At 42.1% G+C, this 25423-nt stretch overlaps 1 protein-coding gene across 1 annotated transcript in view; it reads left to right on the forward strand.

Annotated features, from left to right (window-relative positions):
* The window catches only part of tet2 (tet methylcytosine dioxygenase 2), a 42934-nt gene that overhangs the window by 9463 nt on the left and 8048 nt on the right, over nt 1-25423 (forward strand). Inside the window, exons 2-7 of the mRNA XM_080447946.1 lie at nt 19145-22246; nt 22654-22744; nt 22871-22964; nt 23865-24073; nt 24674-24824; nt 24970-25059. Of these exons, the coding sequence (XP_080304072.1) occupies nt 19189-22246; nt 22654-22744; nt 22871-22964; nt 23865-24073; nt 24674-24824; nt 24970-25059 (3693 nt within the window). The 5' untranslated portion in view covers nt 19145-19188. The remainder of the gene's footprint in view (nt 1-19144; nt 22247-22653; nt 22745-22870; nt 22965-23864; nt 24074-24673; nt 24825-24969; nt 25060-25423) is intronic.

The raw sequence follows: 25423 nt of genomic DNA on the forward strand, positions 1-25423 counted from the left end.
TATCATCAGCTGACTGTCCATTTCTCAACTCAACTCAACTCCATCCATCACCATTCCAAGTGAAATAATTGTCTTTCCTGTCAAAGATGTCCCCAAGAGGCACATTTTAACTTCCATAGTACAAAGCCCATATCATTTCCCATGCTAACAGTGGAATCTGACTTAAGAAACAACAGCAGGCTTTTGAAAAGGCACCATTTCAGGTTTGGCAGCATGGCAGTCAAACCCTTGAACACAACGAGTCTCAGACTAGTTTCCCCCAACAAGCACAAAAACGCCAAGGTTTTTTGGAGTATGTGACTATTGATTCTCCGGGCTGGGATCAATTTGCGAGGCACATGTGCGCACCACAGACTGAGCAGGCTCCATTCTCTTCAGACTGCCGCACCGGGCTAATGTATAGAGCAGATGGAGCTTTGGCGCTAATAAGATGGTTACCATAGCTACCACACATTATGAAAGAAATTAACTTTACACTGTGTACAGTTCATCAACTTAGTCAGATACATTGACCGGTGAATTGACAAACGGGTGGGTAGGGGAAAAGGATCAGGCAGCTTTGGGAAGGTAAGCAAAAGTACACAACCATGAGGGGGTGGCAGGCAGGTAAATAGCTTTTCTGTGCGTGTTTTGAGGGCTCAAGAGAGAGCTTCTTAATTAGAATCTGGGTGTGATTCAGCCTGAACGTACGGAGATAGGATTTGGCCATTCTATGTGAGTTTGGCTGGGGCCACTCACTCACTCATGGCACAAGTGGTCGATCTGCTTCCATGGTCTTGGAGGAAAATCCAAGGTTTTACATGTTTATGGGTCTGATCTTGGGGCAATGATCAACAGTTTCCTACTCTCAGGATTGACCTCTTTTAGGAAATCAATCAGCACACATTAACATGGGTGGAAGTAACTCCGAGACATACTGTACAGTAGTGCTCCTCATGGTTTTGTGTATTAACAGTGAATGCAGTGTGGTGGAATGAACTTTGTCTTAGGGGCTGCGGTCAGGAGTTCTTTTGGTTGGTTTCAGTAAGAGACTAATCAGAGCATTAAGCTCATTCTTTGACCCAATCAAACATATTGAATGAGGACATTGTGCTCTATTGAGCAGTTTCCTTCTGATGCTTCCAAATGTTGGCTAAACTGCTAAATAGACAAGACTATGTTTAGCAGTCACAGTATGACATACAGGACGGCTCCAGGGATATGTGCGACAGGGCGTGTGTGTGTGTGTGTGTGTGTGTGTGTGTGTGTGTGTGTGTGTGTGTGTGTGTCTTAGATGTGTTGTTTGAAGCTGACCCTGCTGAACAAGTTGTGTGAGTGTACCTCAGATAAGAGGTTAGACAGGTTATTGCTCAAGTCTGTGTCTACGTGACAAACAAACTGACATAAAAGATCATCTAAGATAAGCTCTTATATTTACTATTACCACCTAGTATTTATTTATTTTTCTGAGCTGAGACAAGTAGTTAGATCATAGAGACAACATCACAGGAGGGAATGCACTGAAAGGAAATGGGAACTTGTGACTCCAAGAGACTAGCCTGGCATTTCCAGACTACCAAGAGACAGGATCATACCAACGTATTCTCTCTGGGCATAGCAGCAAACACAAGCATCAACAAGAATAACTTTGAAATTAGCATCCACTTCACAACATGATACCGAAACCACCACAATATTAACTTTAAAATGCACAATTCTCTGACTTGGGATGTAAGTCAGGGATATGGCATTTCAACCCAGCTCATGTAAACCAGGGTGAATAAAATGAACAAACAAACAAGGGCTAGTCATGTAAAAAAAAATCCTTCAGCCAGAGCCACTTGCTGCTGTGCTCCTCTACGTTTTAAACTTAAAGGCCAAGGACTGACCACTTACTGACCAAGTATCTCTATTTATGGGCATATCAGTCGGATCGGAGTATGCTAAAAAGTGCTAACACAGCATCTTCCATGATTCCAGCTTCCACAAAGGTAGGCTGTCAGATCTAAACATGATTTCACAACTAAATTTCCCATTGGGGCAATATAAAGTTTTGAAGTCATCAGCATCAGCAGTACCAACCCCAGTTAATCGTTATCCGTTACTGTCCGTTACAGTTACTCTTCTGTCCTGGTTGAGTATGGGAATTACTTAAGATTACATGCTGCCAATTCCATCTGACAGAAAACCGGCTCAACATTCCCTAACCTAACCCTATCTCGGGTGTTGTTTTCTTTCATACAGGTTGTTCTTGTATCTTGATCAAGGCCATAATGAGCTTGTTGTATTTGCTCTACAATATGTTAAATATTAGTGATGATGGTGTTTTCTGGACTGCCTCTTGAAGGGTCCGTTTTGTTGTCTGTTTCCATAGATAACTCAACTGAATAACAGAGTTGCATCGCCTCAGTTGTTTTCAAAAACTGGACCATGCTAGGTTGTCTTTCAGCTTGCCACATAGTCACTCTGTAAATGGATCACTGTTTAACCACTTAAACCCTATATACTTCGTCGACCGGGATCCCCCAGGGATGTATACTTGGTCCCCACGTCTTTTCCCTCTACACCAAATCTCTTTGCCGAAAATAGCCGATCTACAAGCTTGTGTTGAGAGCTTGTAGATTTGCTATTTTTCTCACAATGTTCGCCTATGTTGGCTTAATATGACATGGCGCTAAGATTCATGTGACTAAGAATGGGCATTTTAAAGCGTTTAGAGCATCCATAAGGACTGTTGCTCTTCAGAAAGTAAATATGATTGAAACCTGAAAGCACAGCTCATTACAGTGCTATTGTACCACTTTTGTAAACATGTGAAGCTTTTGAGGCCACTCTCTGTGTGAAAATGCAAACAAATTAAGTTGATTAAATTGTGCTGACAAAGTACAATAATGGGAGGTAATGAGAGAAACTGATGTAGGGAAACACAGGACTTCAATGGGGATCTCCACCAACCACACTCTCATGGCCACATCTGTCCTGCATTAGACATAAGGAACAATGTGGATTGTACAGATCCAGATCCCTTCTTCTTGAGGGGAAGGATTGGGGGAGGGGAGGTTCACTCGGGATGAAATTACAAACAGAAGTGTGTGTATATCCTCTGTGGTTTGACGTAATCTATTAATCTAGTTTTGGATCCAAAAGAAGAAAAAGGGAATAAGGCTATGGAAGTACCACTCTCATGCATTCTGTGCTTTAAATGATTTAAAGCCACATTGAGCTAAGAAAGGAAGGATAGATTGAATGTGTGAAGACTGCAAAGATTGCAATAAAATTGCATATACTGAAATACTATGTGAATAATACAATGTCAGTTTAACATGTGAAAAGTGATTTGCTAAGCATTTCAGAGAGAGAGAGAGAGAGAGAGAGAGAGAGAGAGAGAGAGAGAGAGAGAGAGAGAGAGAGAGAGAGAGAGAGAGACAGAGGGACAACAAAACCCTTTTTTGGGTCCTGTGTCTGCCACAGTGAAAAGACACATTATGGAGAATACTTGTACATTTTCTAATCTATACTATATTATTCTAAACATTAAGAACAGACTCTGCAGCTAAGTTGCATTTGTGCTGTGTTGCTCACTTCTTTGGTGTAACAGAGAGAGGGAAATGACTCAACAGTTGCTCACTGGGGTGGTCACGTGATGCAGCCATTATTACTGTATGTCACAATCTAGTCATTAGGCCCCACTGCCGGCATCAACAGGAAGCTGCAGTAGTTCACCTGACACCCAGAGAGAGATCTGGTGTTGTAGAAGCTCTTGGTATCATGTTTACTTCACCAAAAACCCTTTACATGACCCAAAGCCAAATCACTAACTTATTTTCCTTTGAACTAAAACGTTTCTTTTTTATTTCACTCACAGGTATCAACTGATCTCTGAACTTGTTATAGTATGCAACAAATCCAAAGTTAGCTCACTAACATCAACTCCTTCAGTGAAACTTCCAACACTTGCTGTTAACTATCTCTCAGGTTGGTTGTAATGTATTCCTTGTTTCCATGACCATGTAAGTGATATCCATATAGTAATGGAAAGCAGATCTCACTCTGCTGTGTTTTAGCTGCAGTCCATTGGCCATTAATCTGAAACAACACATGCTTCATATCAACAGACCTTTAAACTAGATACGCTCTTTGATATGGCCAATGCATCCTCCATATTATTTAACTTTTAGCCTTAAGGAAAAAGCCCCCCCAACACCCCCAACCCCCCCGAGTAGCAATCAGTTGGCATAAATGACAATTAGTTCTGCATTTCCTAACTTTCTTCCCTATACATACTGTATGCTGCTGTGATACATCAAGAAAGGTGAAACGACTACGATAAGAATCAGAGGCACACCTCATTTGATGATGGGGGTAGGGGGGGTGCCGGGGGTCCCTCTGGCCTTTTGTTTGGGACTGGGGCCTACATAAATATGTACCACTTTAAGGAATGCAAAATGGAACAAGAATTGTGATGGGCAGTCAGGATTTATGTACTGTAGCTGCTCAGCACATTGCACGTTTGTGAAAAATTCCTTGTGTTGCTGAGTCATTGCTGAGTAAGAGGGCACACGGTTTAGACAGTATTACATCAGTTATGAATTTGCATGTGGACAATGTAGAACAAACACACAATGAACTACCGTGGAAAGAACAGTAATGTGAGTGAATCATAATGAATGTAAAGGAAGTTAAAACTGGTCTTACGTTTGGGAGTTGAAAGCTTTAGAGAGGGTTTATAAACCTTCATGGTAGAAATGAGGCCGCCCCCATCTGAATTTTGTGCTGTGATACATGCATTTGACATCTCTGATTTAATGTGGAAGCTGAGCTCCCACTACGCAGGGCTCCAGAGTGCACCCGTTTTGGGTGCACAAGCACCCAAACATCTGTCCAGTGCAACTAAAAATCTTCATAGTCGCACCGGTGCACCTCACAATTAGCAGGTGTGCCTATGTGTGTGTGTGAATGTGTGGGTGCACCTAAATTATATGCTAGTGCAACTCTATGAAAAACTTAGGCACACCAGTGCAACCAACTAAAAAGTGAGTCTGGACTGGAGCCCTGATAATTGGGTTAATTAGGGTCAATCGTGGGGGCATTCCCACTTTGAGGCTGGTTGTAACCGAATATTTTCCCAGATGATCCTATAGTGTGAGGGGTTCACAGACACGTCAGTGCCACACCGATAATAATGAAACGTTGTTGATATTTAGCCGGTTGAGTAGATCCGCGTGGGATGGCGCGAGTTGCACATGAAAGAGAGAGAGTCTTCAAGGAGACAGACGTGAAGTGAATATGAGGACTGTTGACATGGCGAGTGATCTAAACAGCCTGTTATGGGTGCATTGGACAGATGAGGCTTATCCATATGTGGCAAGAACATGACTATGTACCGTATATAGCGTGTCTTGCCAGATATATCACAACCGTCCGTCCGTTACCACAGCAAGTTTAACCAGCTCCATTGTTTACATCTCAGTCCCGACGCCAATGGCCTTGTGTTTAGAGCATCCACCTTGACATTGGGAGGTCAGGGGTTCAACCCTTGCCGAGTCATACTGACGACTATGAAAATGGTACCCAACGCTTGCCACTCAGCATCAAGGGTTTGATTGAGGGGTAAGTCCCTGCGACATACTAGCGTCAGGTCCAGGGGGTGTACTTGTATACATCAAGCTGCCTGACGCTATGGAAACAGGAGATACGCCGTTTCCAAGGCTACTTACTTAATATTGTTCACAGCTGCTTCTGCATGTGATCATGTGAGATGAGATCACCTGAGGTGCCCGTTGCTCAGCCGAAGCATATCAACACACTTTCCTGTAGTGTGTGATATGCCATGTTTTAAAATATTGTGGGTGTGTACCATGTTTAAGATTAGAGAAGACAATCTGTTAAGATCCTCCTTAAGAATCTCCTTATGTGCGTGATGTAACCATATTTCAAAATCACTCACAATTTTAAAACTCCTGTAGTGTGAACCGAGCTTTATTCATCCTCTGTTAAATTCTGTCCATTTTAAGGATCTCAGCGAAATACACATTTTATACTGAGAGTTGGATTACCGTCAACTCTCAGAGAGTCTACAAATGTAACCAAATGCACACTTTACACTTGTACCCTCTCAGAAACACTGTAGATGAACACTGGGATATTATTATTGTGTACTGTGTAACATCCGCCTATTGTTTCATTCATACAGAGCAGAGCACAGAGCTTCCCCACACTGCCTGAACTTTTCATATTACAACACTGCAATGAGTTGCAGCCTTTGGTGGAGGTCATAGTGGTGGGGGGTTACAATATTACAGCATACAAAATTGGAAGGGGGAGGTATAGAGCCAACTGCAGACACAGGGGCCTTTTGTTGCTGAGGCAGGGTAATGTGGAGAATGTCACATGTTCAGGGAGAGAGGAAGGCATAAGCGGCTATCTGAGGTGCATTATACGTAGGTACCACGCTTGTGTGTGTGCACATGTGACCGAATCACAAGTGTGAGGTGGTTTGTTGGGAGACTTGGCGAGGCACGGTGCATGAATGAATGAACACCTGGTGATGTCCGCCTAGCATTTGACCAACATGCTACTACTGCAAGTTCATTCACAGGGTGAGTTAGAACTAGCCTTGCTCTCAGTCCAACTTTAAGCTCACCAGTCATCTACCAGACAAGCAATCTTTTGTTTTTACCAGCCAAATAATTAAATGCATACTGTATATACAGCCTTTTTGAGTTGCATCACAATACAATCTGCATAATAACACATTATGACAGTGAATAAAAACAGTGGGCAGAGAAGATTAGGGAGAGAAAGGGAGTGTCCAAATTAAAATAAATTAATCACTGAAGAAAGTTAAAATGATCCTAGTTTTAAAACAGTGTGTGACAGACGTCCAAGACGTGAAAATGGAGATTTTCTTATATGTTATTAACTACATCTAAAGGTTTATTTGCACATAGGAGATAATGTATGGCACATGCCAGCATGGTTAAAGAAGTGACGGATTATGGAAGAGCATGAGTCACCAAGGCTATTTTGTTACAATTGGCGCCAATTTTATTGCAAAAAAGTTGCCCATGCTATCATCCACCAAGGCTGATATTTTGTTGCAAAGAAAGTCACACGCCAAAGTACTGGGTGGCTTCTGAAACGTACACGCCAAATGAAAAACCTTCCCGCATTTGGCACTTCGCCAGTGTTAATTTCAGGCTGAATTGTTTTGCCAAAGTTTACCCATTGAAATGTGTTCAAAAGGCCCCCTGAACGGAAGCTCCATTCTGACGAATACATAGCAAGTGTCTACATTTTAAAGGGGCTGTGGATCATTGTCTTAAAGAAAAATACTGTAGTAGTCTGAAACTCATTTGCAGGTTTAAAGTTCTGACAAACACGTTGATTCATTTTTAAATGTTCATGTGAGCATGACTAATCTCAAAGAATATTATGTATAATATTGTTTATAATAGGTTGAAGATAGCGTCAATGAAGTCTTAATACAAATTGCAACTTCAGTATTTGGTATCGTATGGCAAGACTGAACCTGGTGAACTAGGTTGTTTACATGTTGTGAAAATGCTGTCAGACAGCTACTGTATACGATTGCAGAAGCAGCAAGTGCTGCTCTATATTTACGAGAGGGATTTAAAACCCTGTAGTATGCTAGTCATCTGACCCAATTACACCAGCGTGCCGGAGCTAAGGATGAGGTTTCATTTGAGAGCTGCTACTCTGCTGTGTGCAATCTGACAAATGTCCCAATGCTAGCCCATTGGCGGCAGTGCACACACAATCACTTTGGTGTTATCAGCTCTGCTCATATTTCTGGCCCACAACATCAAAACATAAGCATCTAAACCAGTCTCTCTTCCGTAATGGAGCACAAATGTCTGTGTAGACCGTAACGTTATAGTTAACATGACTTTACTCAGGTTAGGCCCATTCCATCAAGTTTAAGTCAGGAACAACTGTGGATGAGTGAATCAAATGGCAAATAATAAAACAATTTGTCTAGAAATGGAGTGTTACAACTGCTAACATGTTTTTGCCATTTAGTTGAAACTATCCACTTATCCAGAGCATCTTATTATGAGTATGGAGGGAGGAGGGAATTCACTGGACACTACTGACATGACAAATGGCTGTAATGGAAGGGAATTGAACCTGCAACCAGTACCATTAATTATGGTATGGTCACTCAGGGCAGTGTTAATTTTGACAGCAAATTTTGATTTAGTTTATATAGTCTGCCATTTAGTTTTAGTCATATTTTAGTCATCTGAAAAGTTTTAGTTTTAGTGTAGTAAGATTTTAGACTAAATCTACAGTTGATTTTTTCAACAAAAATGTATTTTAGCAGGCCTTGATGGCGTCGTAATGGCAGATTTTACACTTGGTTGTACAGTATGCTGAAAATAGCCGATCTGAGCTTGTAGATCTGATATTTTCAGAGCGCAACACCTCGATCTCTTCTCCACTAGTTCCTCCCTAACATTTATTTGTTGATGAAATTGTCAATATATTTAGTCTTAGTTTTAGTAATCATAGTTTAGTTTTTATTCAGTTTTCGTCATTGTTTTGGTCGACGAAATTAACACGGCTACAGGGCCACCCTGCCGACTCCTATTCCCCATTCAGGATTTACAACCTCTAGTATGTGGGCTCCTTGTTCTTATCATCACAGGAAAATACTAAACAGGGCTTACTGAGCCAAGTGGTATGGGGGGAAACGCACACTTGAGATAGTGGCGTATTTCTCGGTCTGTTTCGAAGAGTAGAAACGTGGCCCAGCGAGTGCTCGTTTTGATTTACAAGCCTGTTCCATATCTTCCCCCCCCCCCCTCTCGCATTCTCGCTCTCTGCAACAGCAAAGCTCCAGTCCATACCCATACATCCCAGGTCTGAACCTGAGATCTCTTTCTCCTTCTCTCTCTCTCTCAGCAGCTGTCGTTATCAGTAAATGTCACGTACGGCTGCCAAGTCACGCCAAATAGACCCTGTCCACCAAAGCGGCTCTCCTATTTCACTCGCTCTCTTTGGGGATAACAAAAACACAGTGTGAGTTCTGCACATTGGACTTTGCATGTGGAAAATAAAAAAGGATAATTTCTATAGGATGGATAAAATACAAACATGAACAGAATATAATCAACTTCATTGTCCACATATGCTCTTCTACCAAAGTACCAAAAGTCTTGGAAGTACATTTACATACCAATGCCAGCGGAGTTGATATACGGTATATAAACACATAAAAAAATCTGTGTAGAAGAGAAAACATTGAAATCATACTGTTAATTTTGTGATTGTGGCTGTATAATTTATGTATTTAACTAATGCCCCTCAAATGGGATCAGTGTTGTAAAGCAATGGACAGCGAGAATGACAGTGTAAGAATTGACAGGGGAGCCGGGAGTCCACCCTGACCCCCAGGCTCCACACAGCACTAAACCGACTGACCGAGTTGTAAAGGTCGGCAAATAGAGGACCCTATGTAGCTATGGGCCGTGTCTGTGCATCTGTCTAGTTCTCTACAACAGGAACTTTAACAGCCAGGTTCATAACTGCTCAGGGCCAGCCAATCACATGCCAGCAGCAAGACCAAACGAAAGAGGAAGTGGATGAATAGCAGGCAGAAGTAGAGAGCAACCTGAAGAGTAATTACAGGGCAGAAGTCTGCACGAGAGGCTCTGAGAGAGGGAGGGACCCGGAAGAAAAACACAAACACACACATGCACACGCGTGCGCGCACAAACACACACAATGCAGAAGGAGCAGCGACGACCGGCACCCAGAGACAAAAGGCTCTCAACTATTGGAGGGAAAGATGACATGTCATTTTCTGGGGATTCAGTTCAAGCAAAGAAGCAAATTTCATCAACTGAAATAAACAGAACACTGTTATTCCCCGATGGAAATTGGCCACAGGGAAAGAAAGCTAAAATTAGATCAAAGACCATAAGTAATAGAATTTCCAGCAGGCAGTTACTGTACACTGAAACCGCTGAAATTCCATGTTTCTGGTTTAGTTTAGTGCTCTATTTCCAGAACAAAAATAGACCTAGATGTGGAACACACTTTTAATCAAAAAAATCAACAGACTGCTGCCAGTACCTCAATTGTTGTAGAGGAAGCTTAGTTCTGCTTACAAGATTGTGTAATTATTGTGTTGTGTGTTGTGTGTTGTGTGTGTTGTGTGTTGTGTGTTGTGTGTTGTGTGGGTGGGGGACTGTGTATGTATGCGTGCACTCAGCTGGGATCTCTGGCTTTGTTCTAGGTTAGCAAAGATTTTTTTTTCCTGGTCAGTGGGTGTATCTCTCTGTGACAAGCTGCTTGGCCCTGGTGGATCTTTGTTAAACTCTGGAGTGTCCCAGTGGAACTGGAGCCACTCTGACTGGCTGCAAATAGCACTACTTGGTTACAGATTAACAGCCTCCACTGAGGGGGGCAGACAAAACAATAATTGGTCACACGGTGGGGTAGAGAAAGCCATGTATGGTTTAAATTTGAGCACCAGCCAGTCTTTCACCAAATATTTTGTGCATACTGCCAGTAGGCCAAGGAAGTAAATCCCCAAATATGTTGATTTGTTTGTTTTTTCATATTTTGTGAATTGCCCAAATATGGGCATCATCAATATGATGACTCCATCTTGTTGCAGAAAGAAAACAGTCAGTTTACTATTATGAATACTACAGCACTACATGACTCATAAATGTTCAGACAACCGTAATTTGTTTTGTTATTTGTGAGGCAAGTATATATACAATTGAAAGACATCATAAAATCATCAACTTATAAATAATCATAATGCTTTATAACCATAACCATAACACATTATAAAGCTTGTTATAATGACTTATAAGTTCAAGTATAAATGCATTGTATTATGCTTATAACACATGATGAATTCAGTTTTCATAACGTATAATGCAATCATAACACATTATACAGCATGTTATAATGACTTATAATATCAAGTATTATAATACTTCATAATTGCTACCTACTTGCTATGCAACCCAAAATGTATTCTCATAATTATAATCCATTATAATCAATTTATTATTATCACTGCTATAATGCATTATGATCACAGTTATAATGCATTATAAGTGATAATAAGGCATTATAACAGTGATTAAAATGCGTTATGACAGTGAGTATAAGGCATTTTATACGTTATAATAAAGCATTATTAAATGATCATAAAGTAACAAATGGCCACTTATAATAACTTATGATCATAGTGTAATGCATTATAACAGTAATTATAATGCATTATTACAGTGATTTAAAGGCGATAAAAATGTAATAATAACACCTTATAAAATGATCATAATGTCACAAATGTTCACTTTATAATAACTTAAAATCACAGTATAACGCAATATAAGTGATAATAAGGCATTATAAACGTGATAAAAAAGCCTTATAAAATGATCATAAAGTAACAAATGACAACTTATAATAACTTATAATCGTAGTATAATGCATTATAATAATGCATTATAATGGTTATGACACATTATAACAGTGATAATAAAGCATTATCAATTGATTATAATGGATTATAACTATGAGAATTAATTTGGGATGCATAGCAACTGTTACCAATTTGGCAGCAATTATGAAGTATTATAACACTTGATACTTATAAGTCATTATAAAAGGCCTTATAATGTGTTATGGTTATGATTATAAAGCATTATGAGTATTTATGAGCGCTTATAAATCTGATTATACAGGTTATGAACAGATTATAATGCCTTATAAGTATGTTCATGATGCGTTATACACATAGGATGCATAGTGGGTGGTAATTCTTATTTAATTGAATCTTGAAAAGTAACAGTTTGGGACATGGTTTCCACCCGACGTCAACGATTATACACCCCCCCCCCTCCTAGCGCGCGCACACACACACACACACACACACACACACACACACACACACACACACACACACACACACACACACACACACACACACACACACACACACACACACACACACACACACACACACACACACACACACACACACACACACACACACACACACACACACACTAGTTTGAAGTTGAATGGGCTTATATAGAATGGGCCGTGTCTAATCAAATTAATATTAAATCGAGCAACTTTCATTCAGTGCCAATGAAATAAAAAAATAATTGCGAACTGTGCCAGCAATTTTTTAATTTTCTTATACCTTTTTCAAGTAGTCACAGAATATTTATCTCCAGTATAATCGATCCCCTGATGTGTGCTAATCACTGAGGGTTGCACTGTGTGGTTTCACAAATGATATTTGTCTGCCTTTTGAAAATAACATAATAACATTGAAAAATACATAGTAAAAAAGGCCAAGTAGACCAGAAGTTTGGAATGGATAATGGATCCAGTGGCAGCTAAATGCATTATAATACACACACACACACACACACACACACACACACACACACACACACACACACACACACACACACACACACACACACACACACACACACACACACACACACACACACACACACACACACACACACACACACACACACACACCTCCATATATGGGCATCAAAGAGACCAACACGCACAGACAGGTAGTGTACCCTAACAATGGGTATCGCATAATCGGGTGGGGCATGCATTCTCTACTTATTCAGAGTTAAATGAACACTGTTCAATTTTGCAGTACATACTGCATTGCTGCATGCACCTGCCATCAGCAAAAGGCATTTGACCAGGAAGCTCCATGAGACCTGCCATACCGTATATAATGCTATAGAAATGCAGACTATTTGAGACCTATGCTGTCTTTCTGCACAACATTGAAAAGAAAGCCTAGTCATAATTCTAGGTCAACCTAGAAAAAAAGACTTAATGTAAAATGTATGAGTAATTTGAACAATCAACAGTCCACCATTCAATGGCTAAAGCTAAACAGCATATTTGTAGCTTTGTATCTTTGTAGCTGAAGTTGAAATCAGCTCAACTTTTTTGTAGCTTTGTAGCTGTTAGCAGCTACAAAAGTTGGATGCATCTTTGTATCTCCATGTCGCTGGCTTTCATTGAAAATGAATGGTAGACTGTATCTTTGTAGCTGCCAGTGTGAACGCAGCATTAAGCGTTGCCCAAATGTAGGTATAGCCACTTATGCATGTACAGCAGCTTGCCATAAAAAAATACTTTCAAAATCATCATAAAGCTTGCTTCTGGCAATTTCACACGTGCATGCGACAACTTTCAAATCCCTCTCCACAAGCAGCTAACCAAGGAAGACCCGCCCATTGTTTTCTGTGTTTCTACTTTACTTCTCCCACCTGCCATCAGCCAGCTGGCTGCCACAGGCTGTGCTGGATCTGTTGACAATGAGAGCAGCTCTCTCAGGCAGCCTCGTAGCAGCCTGGCTTGTTAGCACTCAAACCCCAGGGTTGTGGAGGGCTGCTGTGGGTCTTGGAGGGGTGACTGATACAGGAGGGACAATTGTTATGCCAGCTAGCCAGTCATCCAGCCAAGTACATCATCCAGCCAGCCACATAATGTGAGTTAGTTAGCTATAGCTAGCTAGCTAGCTAGCCTGCCTCAGAAGCATAGCGCACCCAAATGCTTGAGGCGGCAATAAATGTCAAATATCAGAGGTAGCATGAGCCGCCTTAGTTTGACTGGACATGATGCCACTGCTGCCAGACCCGAGTCTAGGTCCGCTTTGTCCAAAATGATCCCGTGTTTATTGTCCTGGTGAGCGCTGTTGACTTGTGCTGCAAAAGGGTGTCAACTTTTTTCTTTTTTTTAAAACTCATATTGCTTTTATTCCTGTCCTAAATGGGAAGTGTAGGAAAACGTTGAGGAAATGGGGAAATGTTTATAGGAAATCTCAGAGTTTGCTGAGTTTAACAGAAACCATCTTTTTCCTCATGAGTGAGCATAGGGTTGAGGTCTGTAGGTACATCACAAACTGAGTGACCTAGTAAAAAAAAAGAAGCTGAACCAACTTTAAATCTCAAAGATGAATGAAGTTTTCATCCAGTATTCCTGTCGGTCAGGCACAGCAGGTGTCCCATTTAAATTCCCCCAGCAAACCAGCCCCAGTCTCCTGCCTACAGTATCCTGACAGATGGAATACATTCTCATATGTGCAGGGTTCTGTTACATATTAGGTGTCCTTATACTTCCAACTAATCCCACCTATTTGAATCAATTAACTTTAGCACTATGGAATGTTACATTGATGTGCTCACTGCTCCAAGCTTCTAATTGTAATCAATAGCTGCTTTGTCTTCAGTATAGTACATTTATTGTGTTTGAAAAATGCCTAACTGTACATGTAGCATGGTCTCCATCTTGTGGTATAGCCAATGATGTCAACTAATGCCTTAGGTGAAATTCCCCCTCTTTACTGCTTGAATATGATACTTTTCAGGTGGCAGAGTGGATAAACATGTATATTCAATGTTCATGGTTGTATAGTGCTGGTGGGTGGAAGGTTTGTGATCATAGATTGTTGATAACTAACAGGCAGACTACATACAAATGCAGATTCCCTTCCACTTTGTTTCCAGACGTTTCAGTTTGTATAGATGCAGTACGTACTGTATGACAACGCCTGATCACAACCAAGCTGTAATGGCTTCCAGATGTGATAAGCAGGCTCAATGACGGAGCATTATTGTGCCAAATGAAACATACCATGTGGCCTGTTATTTATTCACCCGCCCCCTCCCCCCTCTATAGTGATCCTATAGTGTGTTCACACTAACAGGAGAAAGCTTTCGTGGGATTTTAAAGCTGGATCCAATTATGTTTTCAAAGGTTCGGTGCCATGTTTTTCTTATCTGGCCATAGTGGCTTGGCGTCTGTGTCCTATAGCTGGGAGACCAGAGCTCTGTGTATAAAAAGGACATGAATTCATTGTTTCAAGTATGCACAGGGAAAGGTTTTTGGAGACTTAAAATTTGGAAAACTTGAACTCTAGCATCCCTATTCTGGGGGAATTATTTTCGGCGAGGACATTTAGTGTAGCCCATGGGAATACGGTCAACTAAGCATAGGGTTTAAGTGGTTAGTGCATTCATTTTCATTTACATTCAGATGAAGATACTCCACCATTAGCATTTCTGAGAGATGCATAAAATAAGGTGGATATTTATTGGACTGAGCAGAGCTTAGACCAACTTTAATGAAAAGGCTCCTTTCATTGCCAAAAATACTGTGGTGGGGCATTTTCCAAAAGCACACCCAATGGCCATTCCTTTATATGAAGAGTTGAAATGTGCACATGAATCATCACTGGAAAAGAATTTGACTCATGACATCATGTCACCTCAGACGTCTGCTATAACCTCAGCCAGGTGCTTCCTCTTACCCTGTAACTAAACTAAAAAGAGTAGGCCTTCTTTCCAACTCTTTTGTACTCATTGTAGAGCTAGCATGTGCAAGACTGGCAACCGGTTGTGGTTAGGGTAGGAAGGATACTAAGAATCAGTGCACTTTTGGTACCAGTACCTGATTGGTCAGAACTAAAATAACAATAAGCTTCTTGACAAAGGGGGCTGCTATCTGTATTTTGCCTTTAGGCACTATCGTAACAGACATATTCCTACCCGGCCCCTATATTACAGCACACAACCTTCCTGTTTCCTGTTTACATTCCATGCAAGTATGGCAGACAGGTCGAAGCGCTCGAAAGTTTGGGCTAAGGGGGACAATAGTAGCAACGTAATGAAATACACACAACCACACTATGGCATACATTTGAAGCAGTGCAGTGTATTTGGCTGTTTCACCAAAGTGGCCTCATAGGATGAAGTGATTCAGATTCTGAAAAAGAACCTCGATTAATCAAGGTAACAATAACTATCTGGTTAGCCGTCTATTAGTTAGGGGAACAGATACAACTTCAGTTTAAAAAACATTGCATTTATGTACATTCCATCAGTGGTGGGTTCTACCGTCAGATGCTGTGTACGCTGTATACCTTGAGATTTTTTTTCGTCGCCACCGTACACCTTCAAAAACTGTTCAAAACAGCGTTTTTTACATTTAATTCATTATAGACGCGCGCATGCCGTGCGTGTGGGAGGCAGGGAATAAACATAGTATACCTTCATAAAAAAACTAGAACACAACACTGCATTCCATATAGGTAACATTACCAGTAGACTGGGGTAATTTTGCTTTGCATTTTGCTATCCAGTCAAGAGAGGATACGGAAACGGTCCGTGTGCATGCATGTATCTGTGTGTGGAAATTACTGGATAGCAGTGGATACAGTAGCGGGCTCTAGACCAGATTTGAACACTGAACAGTAAACAGAAACTGTACTGTGGAAAGCCTGGTGACACAAGGTTACATTATCAGTCAAACCAACCCCATCACAAAAAAAATTACAGTAAATAACACACATAAAGGGAAACTAGTTGAGTGACCATTTTCTGCTAGACTTTTCACTGCATTAAAAATCAAGAACATAACTTTGTCGAAAAATAACCATGCATTGATATTTCGTTTGTTTAGCAAGTTTAAAAACACTGTAAGTCGATTTTCATACATATTGAAATGAAAGCGATCCAGTGACTTCCTCGAAAATGTTATCGTAATTTATGCTTTATAACATTATCATTAATAAAGCAGTTATGTTAAGTACTGTATACCATGAGTCATAGACAATAGGCTAAACATGCTAGACCACTGTATGGTCCTTTAACAACTTGTGAGCAGGGCACCACGTGAATAAAGCATTTACAGGGCAATTGAGCCAATTGCTAACCTGAATCCTATCCTTCTAGTTTTTTATTTTATTTTAGTACACTTGACCTCCCCTACATCTCCTCACATCCATGAATCTACATTTACTCTCTCCGCTTCCTTCTTAGCGTTTCCTACTGTTTTAGCAGATCAACATGTCAAAAGATCATTTTTTCCTAATACTGTACATAGTCTGGACTATGCCCTAGTTGCATCCATTGGAACACAGGTTATTTTTTCCCCCCATTTCCTGCAAAGTAACAGTTTTAGACAAACAAGGTTTTGACCCGACAGCGACAAAATGTAGCTGCCCTAAAATAATTTGTAAAAAGAATCCAGAATGTTCCAAGGGCTTTCCTACTCCTTGAGTATCTGCAGAGGAGCTGCTCATAACTATGATGGATTAGATTGCGGCTCTACTCGGGGCTCCATGCACTGTAATTGTTTTGCAGATGCTGCGGATGTGACATGCATTAATAATTGAGGGTGGCAGCCAGAAATCAATGCCATCACTGGAATCTATATTTGCTACAGGCAGGAGGGGGGACGAAGAAAGAAAGAAAGAAAGAAAGAAAGAGAAAATGGTGTAGTGAGAGCTTGCACAGTGTGCTCTATTTTAGAGGTTATTGTGAGTAGCATAAAATGATGAAAAGTCTAAAGCACTAGCAGATTCCCTCCCCTTGCTTACAACCTTGGGTAGTGTGCCAATAAACTAAACATATATTTGGAGTTATTTCAGTTATGTTTTACATAAATATATATAACCATCTGATGAACATTACCATTACGATGCTACAGTCTGCCTGTGGTATCAAGTGTATCACTCTTGGATTATGTTTCAGAGTGACATCACACTGGTGTACACGGTTGATTAAGACAACTGCTAAACAGCTGATAGGCAGCAACTTCTCCCATCTACCATCTGGGATGTTAACTGTGCCCTCTAAACCAGACTAATGTTGGTTATTATGGGAGATACTGTATGGGTTGTTTGGATAAAATCCATCTTATTTTTAAAGAATAGAAAACCATACCCAAACTTCAAAAGCAACATCAACATTGTTGCAAGTTCCTCCTCATGCTGAGGTGTGTGCTGGTGAAATGGAATGAGGTCAGTGTCCAGCCAACAGACCTAGAGAGAGGCCATTGTGTGATGCACATGGCTGAAAAGAATAAAGGAGACTTCGGTATGCGTGAGGACAAAAGCAAAGATGCCCTTTTCCTTTGCAGAGGAAAACCCTCTGCAAAGTTTCCCCCTGCTTGTGGACAAAGTACAGTCCCAAATACAGCTGCCTTGGGTGCACTATGTATGTTTTGGATATGCTGAGCATGCAGAGAATGCTGCCTCTAACCCCAAATCCCCCCCCCCCCCCAATCTCCATTCACACCATGATTCTAGGTCTATTATTCTAGTCTTCAATTTAGAGGCTGGTTCTAATTACTTACTGATAGTATACTAGGGGAGAAAAGGATGGTGGATATGCATGATGTGCATACAGTAACTTGGTCATGTTTTGTCTGCACCAAGACATTTTGTCTGACGAGTCAATAATAATGCTAAATTCAGCACCAAACTGGTCTGGGTAATAAGAGTTTGACAGCCACAGGAGTTTGCATTTCAAAAAGACCAGATCAGAGCACAAGAGATGCAAAAGGAATGTGTTTTGGGAATGGTGGACAGCCTATATAGCTTTCTAGGTCTGGCTGAGAAGAGTAGATGATTAATTTCAAAACAACACACACACTCCCAGGCTTAGCTTTCCCACAGGGGCCATACATACAAAAAATATATGTGCTTTAGAGAAAGGTGTTCAAAATATGATATGCTTGGAGTTATTTTGTTCTCTTTACCCAATGAAGTGCGGCAGACATTAAATTACAAGTTTAACATCGTAAAACACATCATGTTGTACAAAGGGGGATATGCATGTATCTCCATTGTAAATCCATGCTGTCCTGGGTTAACCTCTCATCTCTGCTCTTATCTCCTCTCTTGCTCTGATGGCCACCCACGCTGAGAGTGTGCAGGGTTAAGGTTGAGGTGAATCTAATTCTGTGACAGGTCCATGTTGCCATCTGATATTCACATGGGGTCAAGTGTAAACACGTTTGCTCTACTGACCCTTCCCTTATTCCCTGCTATGCCCGTAGCGATGAGTGCACCACTTGGCCGAGTTAGTACTTCCTACCGGTGGGAATTTTGTGTAATGTAGAGAGTTACTACGCCGTTTGTAAATATTATGTTTAGAGACGGCTAGTGTATGTGGAGTATTCCACTTTGTGAGCAAGGTTTACTTTTTTTTATCTTCTACTTTTAATCCACAGGCATAAACAACATTTATATCACAATCATTACATGTTATATAATTCATTATAGGTCTAGATAGTAACCAAGCATCTCTCTTCCTCTTTCTTTGTGTATCTGCAGGACGCACAGAGGGCAGCCCTGTGGATGGACTCAGAACAGGCCAGATGGAAACAGAAAAGGCCAGCCATGAGACAGAAGAAAGTCTGATATTAGCACAATTCAGCACAGCTCACACCCCGACAAACAACCTGATCACCGCCACTACTGCAACCAAACTTCATAATGGAAGTCAGTCTCCCTTGCAGATCAATGGGGATGCAAACTGGAACCATTACATTAAGCCAGGCATGGGGATCAACCCCATGAAGAGGCTGAGGGAGAATTGCAGCAGCAGCCCTGCCCCGGCAGAAGGGCTGTTTGATCAAGGGCCCTTTGTGATGAATGGGGAGTTGAAGCACACACTTGGCAACCACCAGTCCCTACTAGTGCACCAGTCCAAGAAACTCAGAGTGGATTCTGAAATTAAAGAAGGAGACGAGGAAATGAGCTCCAGTCTGATGGACGATTTCCCCGAGCTGACAAAGCCGACGGATTTTGACTGCAACACCCTGTCGAAGGACACCAAACTCGATAAGAGGAATTGTAATTTCCCAAACGGGGATATCTTCTCTCTTTCTAGGAATAAGCAAGGTTCAATTCCCAATGGTGCTGTGGCATCGCCCACTTCAATGGAGGACTCTCCAGGTGATCTTCTGGAGAAAACTCTGTCTCAGTATTACCCTGAGCATGTTTCCATTGCACCGCAAATGTCTGGGTCGCAGGAGGATACTATCAACAATTCACTGGCCAGTGAGCTTCCAGGTCAAGGTGCTCAACCTGACCCACTCACCTCAGGTTTTTCCCCTTCTGCTTCGGTGCCTGCCTCAAAGCAACAGCAGCCTGGGGCGGCACAAAATGATCATGGCAGAAATGGTTACAACTCTAACCCCTACACGGTGAATGGATACTCTAATAATTACAGAGCAGACCACCGTCAAAATCAACAGCAGCAACATTACTCCGGTGAGTGCAAACAATCCTTGAATCAGGTGGGTCACACAACCGGCATAGCTCCACCTACTGTCAACAGCTCGCAGCAGCAACATCACAATGGCTCTGAGTGTTATCCAGAGGACCCACACTCTCAAGGCGTGTATAGGAAGCCGAGCCAAGAGTATAGTCAGAGCCCCTTCCTTGAACCTAACACTACTCATCTCCAGACAGGGGATGAAGATGGGTTTGGACCCTTTCCCAATGCTGGGTTACAGAGGATGGGTCAAAACAAGGAGTGTGCGTCTGAGTCTCAACATCAGCTCCAAGGCTCCAACAGGAGTCTCCAGTATAGGATCCAACCGCCCCAACCACAGCAACATGCTGATGGTATGACAGCCCCCATGGCCCCAAACTCTCTTAACCAACCTGATACAGCCGGCCCTCAACAGCCACTGCACCATGCTGGCCAAGAGAATGGGATGGACAGCCTGACTCCGCAACAATCTAATTTATCTGGCCTGGCTCCTGCACGACAGAGGGCCTGGATCGACTTGAACACCTCCCTGCCCCAGCAGCACTGTTCTGGCGGTGCCACGCTACCCCAGACACAACAGCAGGACGTTTGGAGGAGTTTACCTCCCAGGTCGCAGACGGAGCAGCAACAGACAACGAACACCCAGGCTCACGGCCAGCTGCGGGAGCCGGGGCCAGTGCAGAGATTCCAGGCACAGGGAGGATTCACAGACAACATCCCAGGGTCTAACAGCTTCCAGCAGCAACAACACCAACAGCAAGACTGCCTGCCAGGCCAACCGCCTTCTGCTGCAGTCCAGCACAACACTGCCCCTGAGTGGCAGCAGTCAAACTCTAAAGCCACTCCGATACAACAGCCTCAAGACCTACCCCAGCAATGTAGCCTATCCCAACAGCAGCAGCAACCGGTGGACAGCCGCTACCGCAGCCACATGCAGCCAGAGCACTTATGTGATAGTGATCCTGACCTGGAGGAAATTCTTTCCCCTGGATTTTTACCTCAGCAGCAACAACAGCACTGTCAACAGCAACAACACCATACTCAACAGCAGCAACGCCCACTTTCCCACCCACCTCAGTTTGAAGGTCAGCAGCTTTCATCTCCCACTTACAGACCTCACAGTCAACCTCCACCAGGTCAGCATCAGCAGCTTCAGCCAGGCAGCCAACCTTTGAGGAATAATCCCACCCAGTCCAACAACATCCAGCAGCCCCAGCCGGGTGACCACCCAACATTCAGCTACGGCAAGACAATGGAGATGCAACACCAACATCAGCAGCAGCAGAGGCAGTATGCTCCCAACTCAGGCAGCAGTAACCTCAAGCAATACCCACCACAGCAGCCTACAACTCCCAGCCACCAGCCCAACCACATGGATTTCCCCCAGACCCCCAAACAAGCGCAACCTCATTTACCACAGGGTGCTTTCAGCCAGCAGGTGCCAGCGCAGATGTATCCTAAAGCTGAACCACAGCAGCATCAGGAGGCGTGTGCTCAGCATTTCCAGAGGGGACCCCCGCTACCTCTAGGACCCTCAGGGGGTCCCCAAACAGACTTTCAGAAGCATGCGGCACTACGGATGCACCTGCTGCAGCGCCAGGAGCGCCAGGGCCCTCCTCATCCACCCCAGAGCCCAGGTGAATTCCAACATGGGCTGAGGGCTGTGAAAATTGAAAACGGGGCCCAGTTTGAAGCATCAGGGTTGCAGCAACAAGAGCAACGGGAGCAGCAGTTACTGCGAGAGATGGCCATGGGTGGCATGCACATCAAGCAAGAGCATCAGCAATCAATGTGCGAGCAAAGCAACAGGCAAAGGAGCATCCTGGCCAGTTTGGAACAAAGCCTGACACAGTATCATCTTTCGCCTGTGTTCGAAAATAAGTCCCTTGTCATCAATTCATTAAATAATAAGGTCAAGGTGGAGTCGTCTGGGGCTGTCACGATACTCTCGACCAACGCTGACCTGAGTGGAGGGGATTCATTTGGGGCTGCAACCTCTGTACCACTGAAAAGACCACCTGACTTCACTCCAAAGAAGGAGCCCCTGCTCCAGTGCTTCATGGAATCTCCTATGAAACTCTTGGACACCCCCATCAGGAACTTGCTGGACACTCCTATAAAAACGCAGTACGACATTGCATCCTGCCACTGTGTTGGTGAGTCTGATTTAACAATGTGAGAGTTCATGTCCCAGTCTGAATGTTTATGTATATATAATATTCAGAAAAAGATTTAAGTGAAATCATTGAGATGGACAGGGCCCCATCCTGCTCTCCCCTGGGAGTATTTGATGTCAGTTATAAGATGACGAACATGGATTTTGATTTTGTTCATCTCTGAGGCTAAATTGGGTCATTATAGCATCTACAGTATAACAAATAGACTAAGGTAGATAAAATGCAATAAATGAACAAAAAAATACAAAGAAAACCCTGAAAAGATTAAAACAAAACAGCAGAAACATGCAGATCAGTTTCAATTACACAAGGTACATTTTCATATTGTACAGATGACTACAGAATGGCACTGACCTGTTCTTCTGTTGTTCCCTTGTGGTATTCAGAATCAATCAGCGAGAAGGATGAGGGCCCATATTACACCCACCTGGGAGCAGCACCCAATGTTGCTAGTATACGTGAAAAAATGGAAAAAAGGTAAGCCAAATGTGGGGCATTTTTCAAAATAAAACTTTTACAGTTACAGTGGTATATTGGTTTTACTTTACTAATGTACGTATGTCATTTGCTGACTTCATTCTTTCTGTTATTCTGCATTTAAAGGTCTGGACTAACTGGCGGTGCCATCAGGATTGAGAAAATCGTCTATACTGGGAAGGAAGGAAAAAGTACACAGGGCTGCCCAATAGCCAAATGGGTAAGGTCATGTTTTTGTATTTTAGGCTTGAGGAAGAATGGTCAAAGAAATGTATTCCTTATATACCATTTATCTTGACCTGTGTTGTATTTGTATATTATGTGTATAGTGTGTGTTTTACTCATCTCTGCTTGTGTCTTTGTGCATTATGTCACTTTAACCTTGCACAGTGTTCATTTATTTTATGCAAAATCTAGTACAACAATATCATGGCCTGTTGGTCAATAGGCTCCAAGCCAGCCAGACTGTTGCTTTCACAATCTTCGAATGCTACAGACAGACATGTAGACATTTCTTACAACCTTGACAAATGTGCTTTCACTATGATACTGATAAATAGGATACTACTCAAACACAGAAAGGCTTGGGAACCACTGTTCTATAAGTGTGGAAATAGCCAGCAGCCCAGCACACAATGCATGTCCTTTTCACAGTTTTATTTACCTCTCACAGACAGAAACAACGGACACGTTTCAACCCAACAGGTCTTCCTCAGCGTTGTCAAACCACTGTTCTAAAAGCACACACCTGTGCCAAACAAATTCTACTAGATGTCACTGTAGAGTATTGCATTGCGCAGAATGATTATATTGTCATCAATAAATTGTTGCATTTTTTATATGCCTTGCCAGGTATGCGAGTGTAGCATTAGCCATTTAGATTTTTGTTTACAATGCCCCTTAGCTGTTCTAAAATCACTGTAAACCATGGCGCCTTGGGGCATATTATATATAATAGCTAATCTATACTGTCGCATTGCACTGAATGGTCCCACCCCCAATGCCATGAGTGTCATTGTGTGCTTATGTCACTACATCGGTGTCGATATGCTGAAGTCCTGCACAGCTACCGTACTGTACTAAATTAACCTTGTTTGTGAATACTGTGTGTATCTTGCAGGTAATCCGCCGTGCCAGTGAGGAGGAGAAGTTGCTGGTGCTAGTTAGGGAGCGAGCGGGGCACACCTGTGAGACAGCCAGTATTGTAGTGGTCCTCCTGATCTGGGAGGGCATCAACCGCAGCCTGGCAGACCGCCTCTACGCTGAACTGAGCAATTCACTAAACAAAAATGGCGCCTGCACCCAGAGACGCTGTGCCCTCAACGAAGAGTATGTTTAAAGCATTTAAATATTCCATAATATTATAAGCCATCGAAATATTTACAATATTGTTTTCTTGGTTTAATATAGACGAATAAAGCAAAATAAGGCCACTGTAAAGTGTTCATGACTGGATGAGTATACTGAAGTCACAGAGCAGTAGCTTGCTAATCATAAGAGGTCATAACTAAACACCAATATTCTGTTGTACCAACTAAGCAGTAATAATACATCCAGCTATATGAAAAGGCATTCAATGTCCCCAAGTATTTTTAAAAGACTACACCAACTGATCTGAATTCTATTGGCACCCATCCCAACTTCCCCCAAGGGAGGGAGTCATCCGTTTCTTCGAATCAAATCAAAAGCCATTGCTTGAAACTCAACGGTCAGCTATATCTTAATGCCATTGAACACAAGTCATAGAAGAGTAAATTGTGTAATCTAGAACAATAGGGCAGTGTGCCTGGGGGTTGACATGAACACAAATCCAGCCTGGACTAAAATGCCACCAGTTGCTTCCTCCTGTGCCTCCCCATAGCAAACTGTCAGTCCACAATCTACAAAGATAAATGCACTGCCTAATGCCTGCTTGTCAATGTCATTCAGGAGGACATGTGCATGCCAAGGGTTGGATCCTGATGCTTGCGGAGCGTCTTTCTCCTTCGGCTGCTCCTGGAGTATGTACTACAATGGTTGCAAGTTTGCCAGGAGTAAAATCCCAAGAAGATTCAAGCTACTTGGGGATGATCCTAAAGAGGTATACATGTTGCACTGGTGGTGTAGTAACATGCTATAGGGCTTTCATATGCATACCTGATCTTTGTCCAATAAAGCATATAGAGCATACAGCAGCCTGAAAAAAATGCCATAACGTATGCACATACCTGTCACTTATTTTACAGGAGGAGAGACTGGAGCAGAACCTTCACAACCTAGCTACCATAATGGGTCCAATGTATAAAAACCTGGCACCTGAAGCTTATCAAAATCAGGTAAGGATACCTGGGTATTCTGATTTGAGAACATACTACTGGTTCCTTCAGTTAACATTACCAATTACCAAGTCGTAAGTATAGTGAACATTATTTTAAATTATACACAATATGTTGTGATCCGATTATCCTCTCTAGTCTAAAGGACCTGTGTATGACATGATATATTCATCATATCTATAATAACATATCTGTAACATGTTTTGGCACACTATCATGTGTTGTGTGCACTTTTGTATTATTATGGGTGTTTTATCTTTTATCAGACAGTGCAGCAAAGGATAGTTAGGATAGGGAGACATGGAACAGGGGCCATATACGGTATTAAAGTAGTTAAAAAACATACTGTAGTATAAGTTTATAA

This window comes from Gymnoscopelus braueri (assembly GCF_963280865.1).
Source record: "Gymnoscopelus braueri genome assembly, chromosome: 2".
NCBI lineage: Eukaryota > Metazoa > Chordata > Actinopteri > Myctophiformes > Myctophidae > Gymnoscopelus > Gymnoscopelus braueri.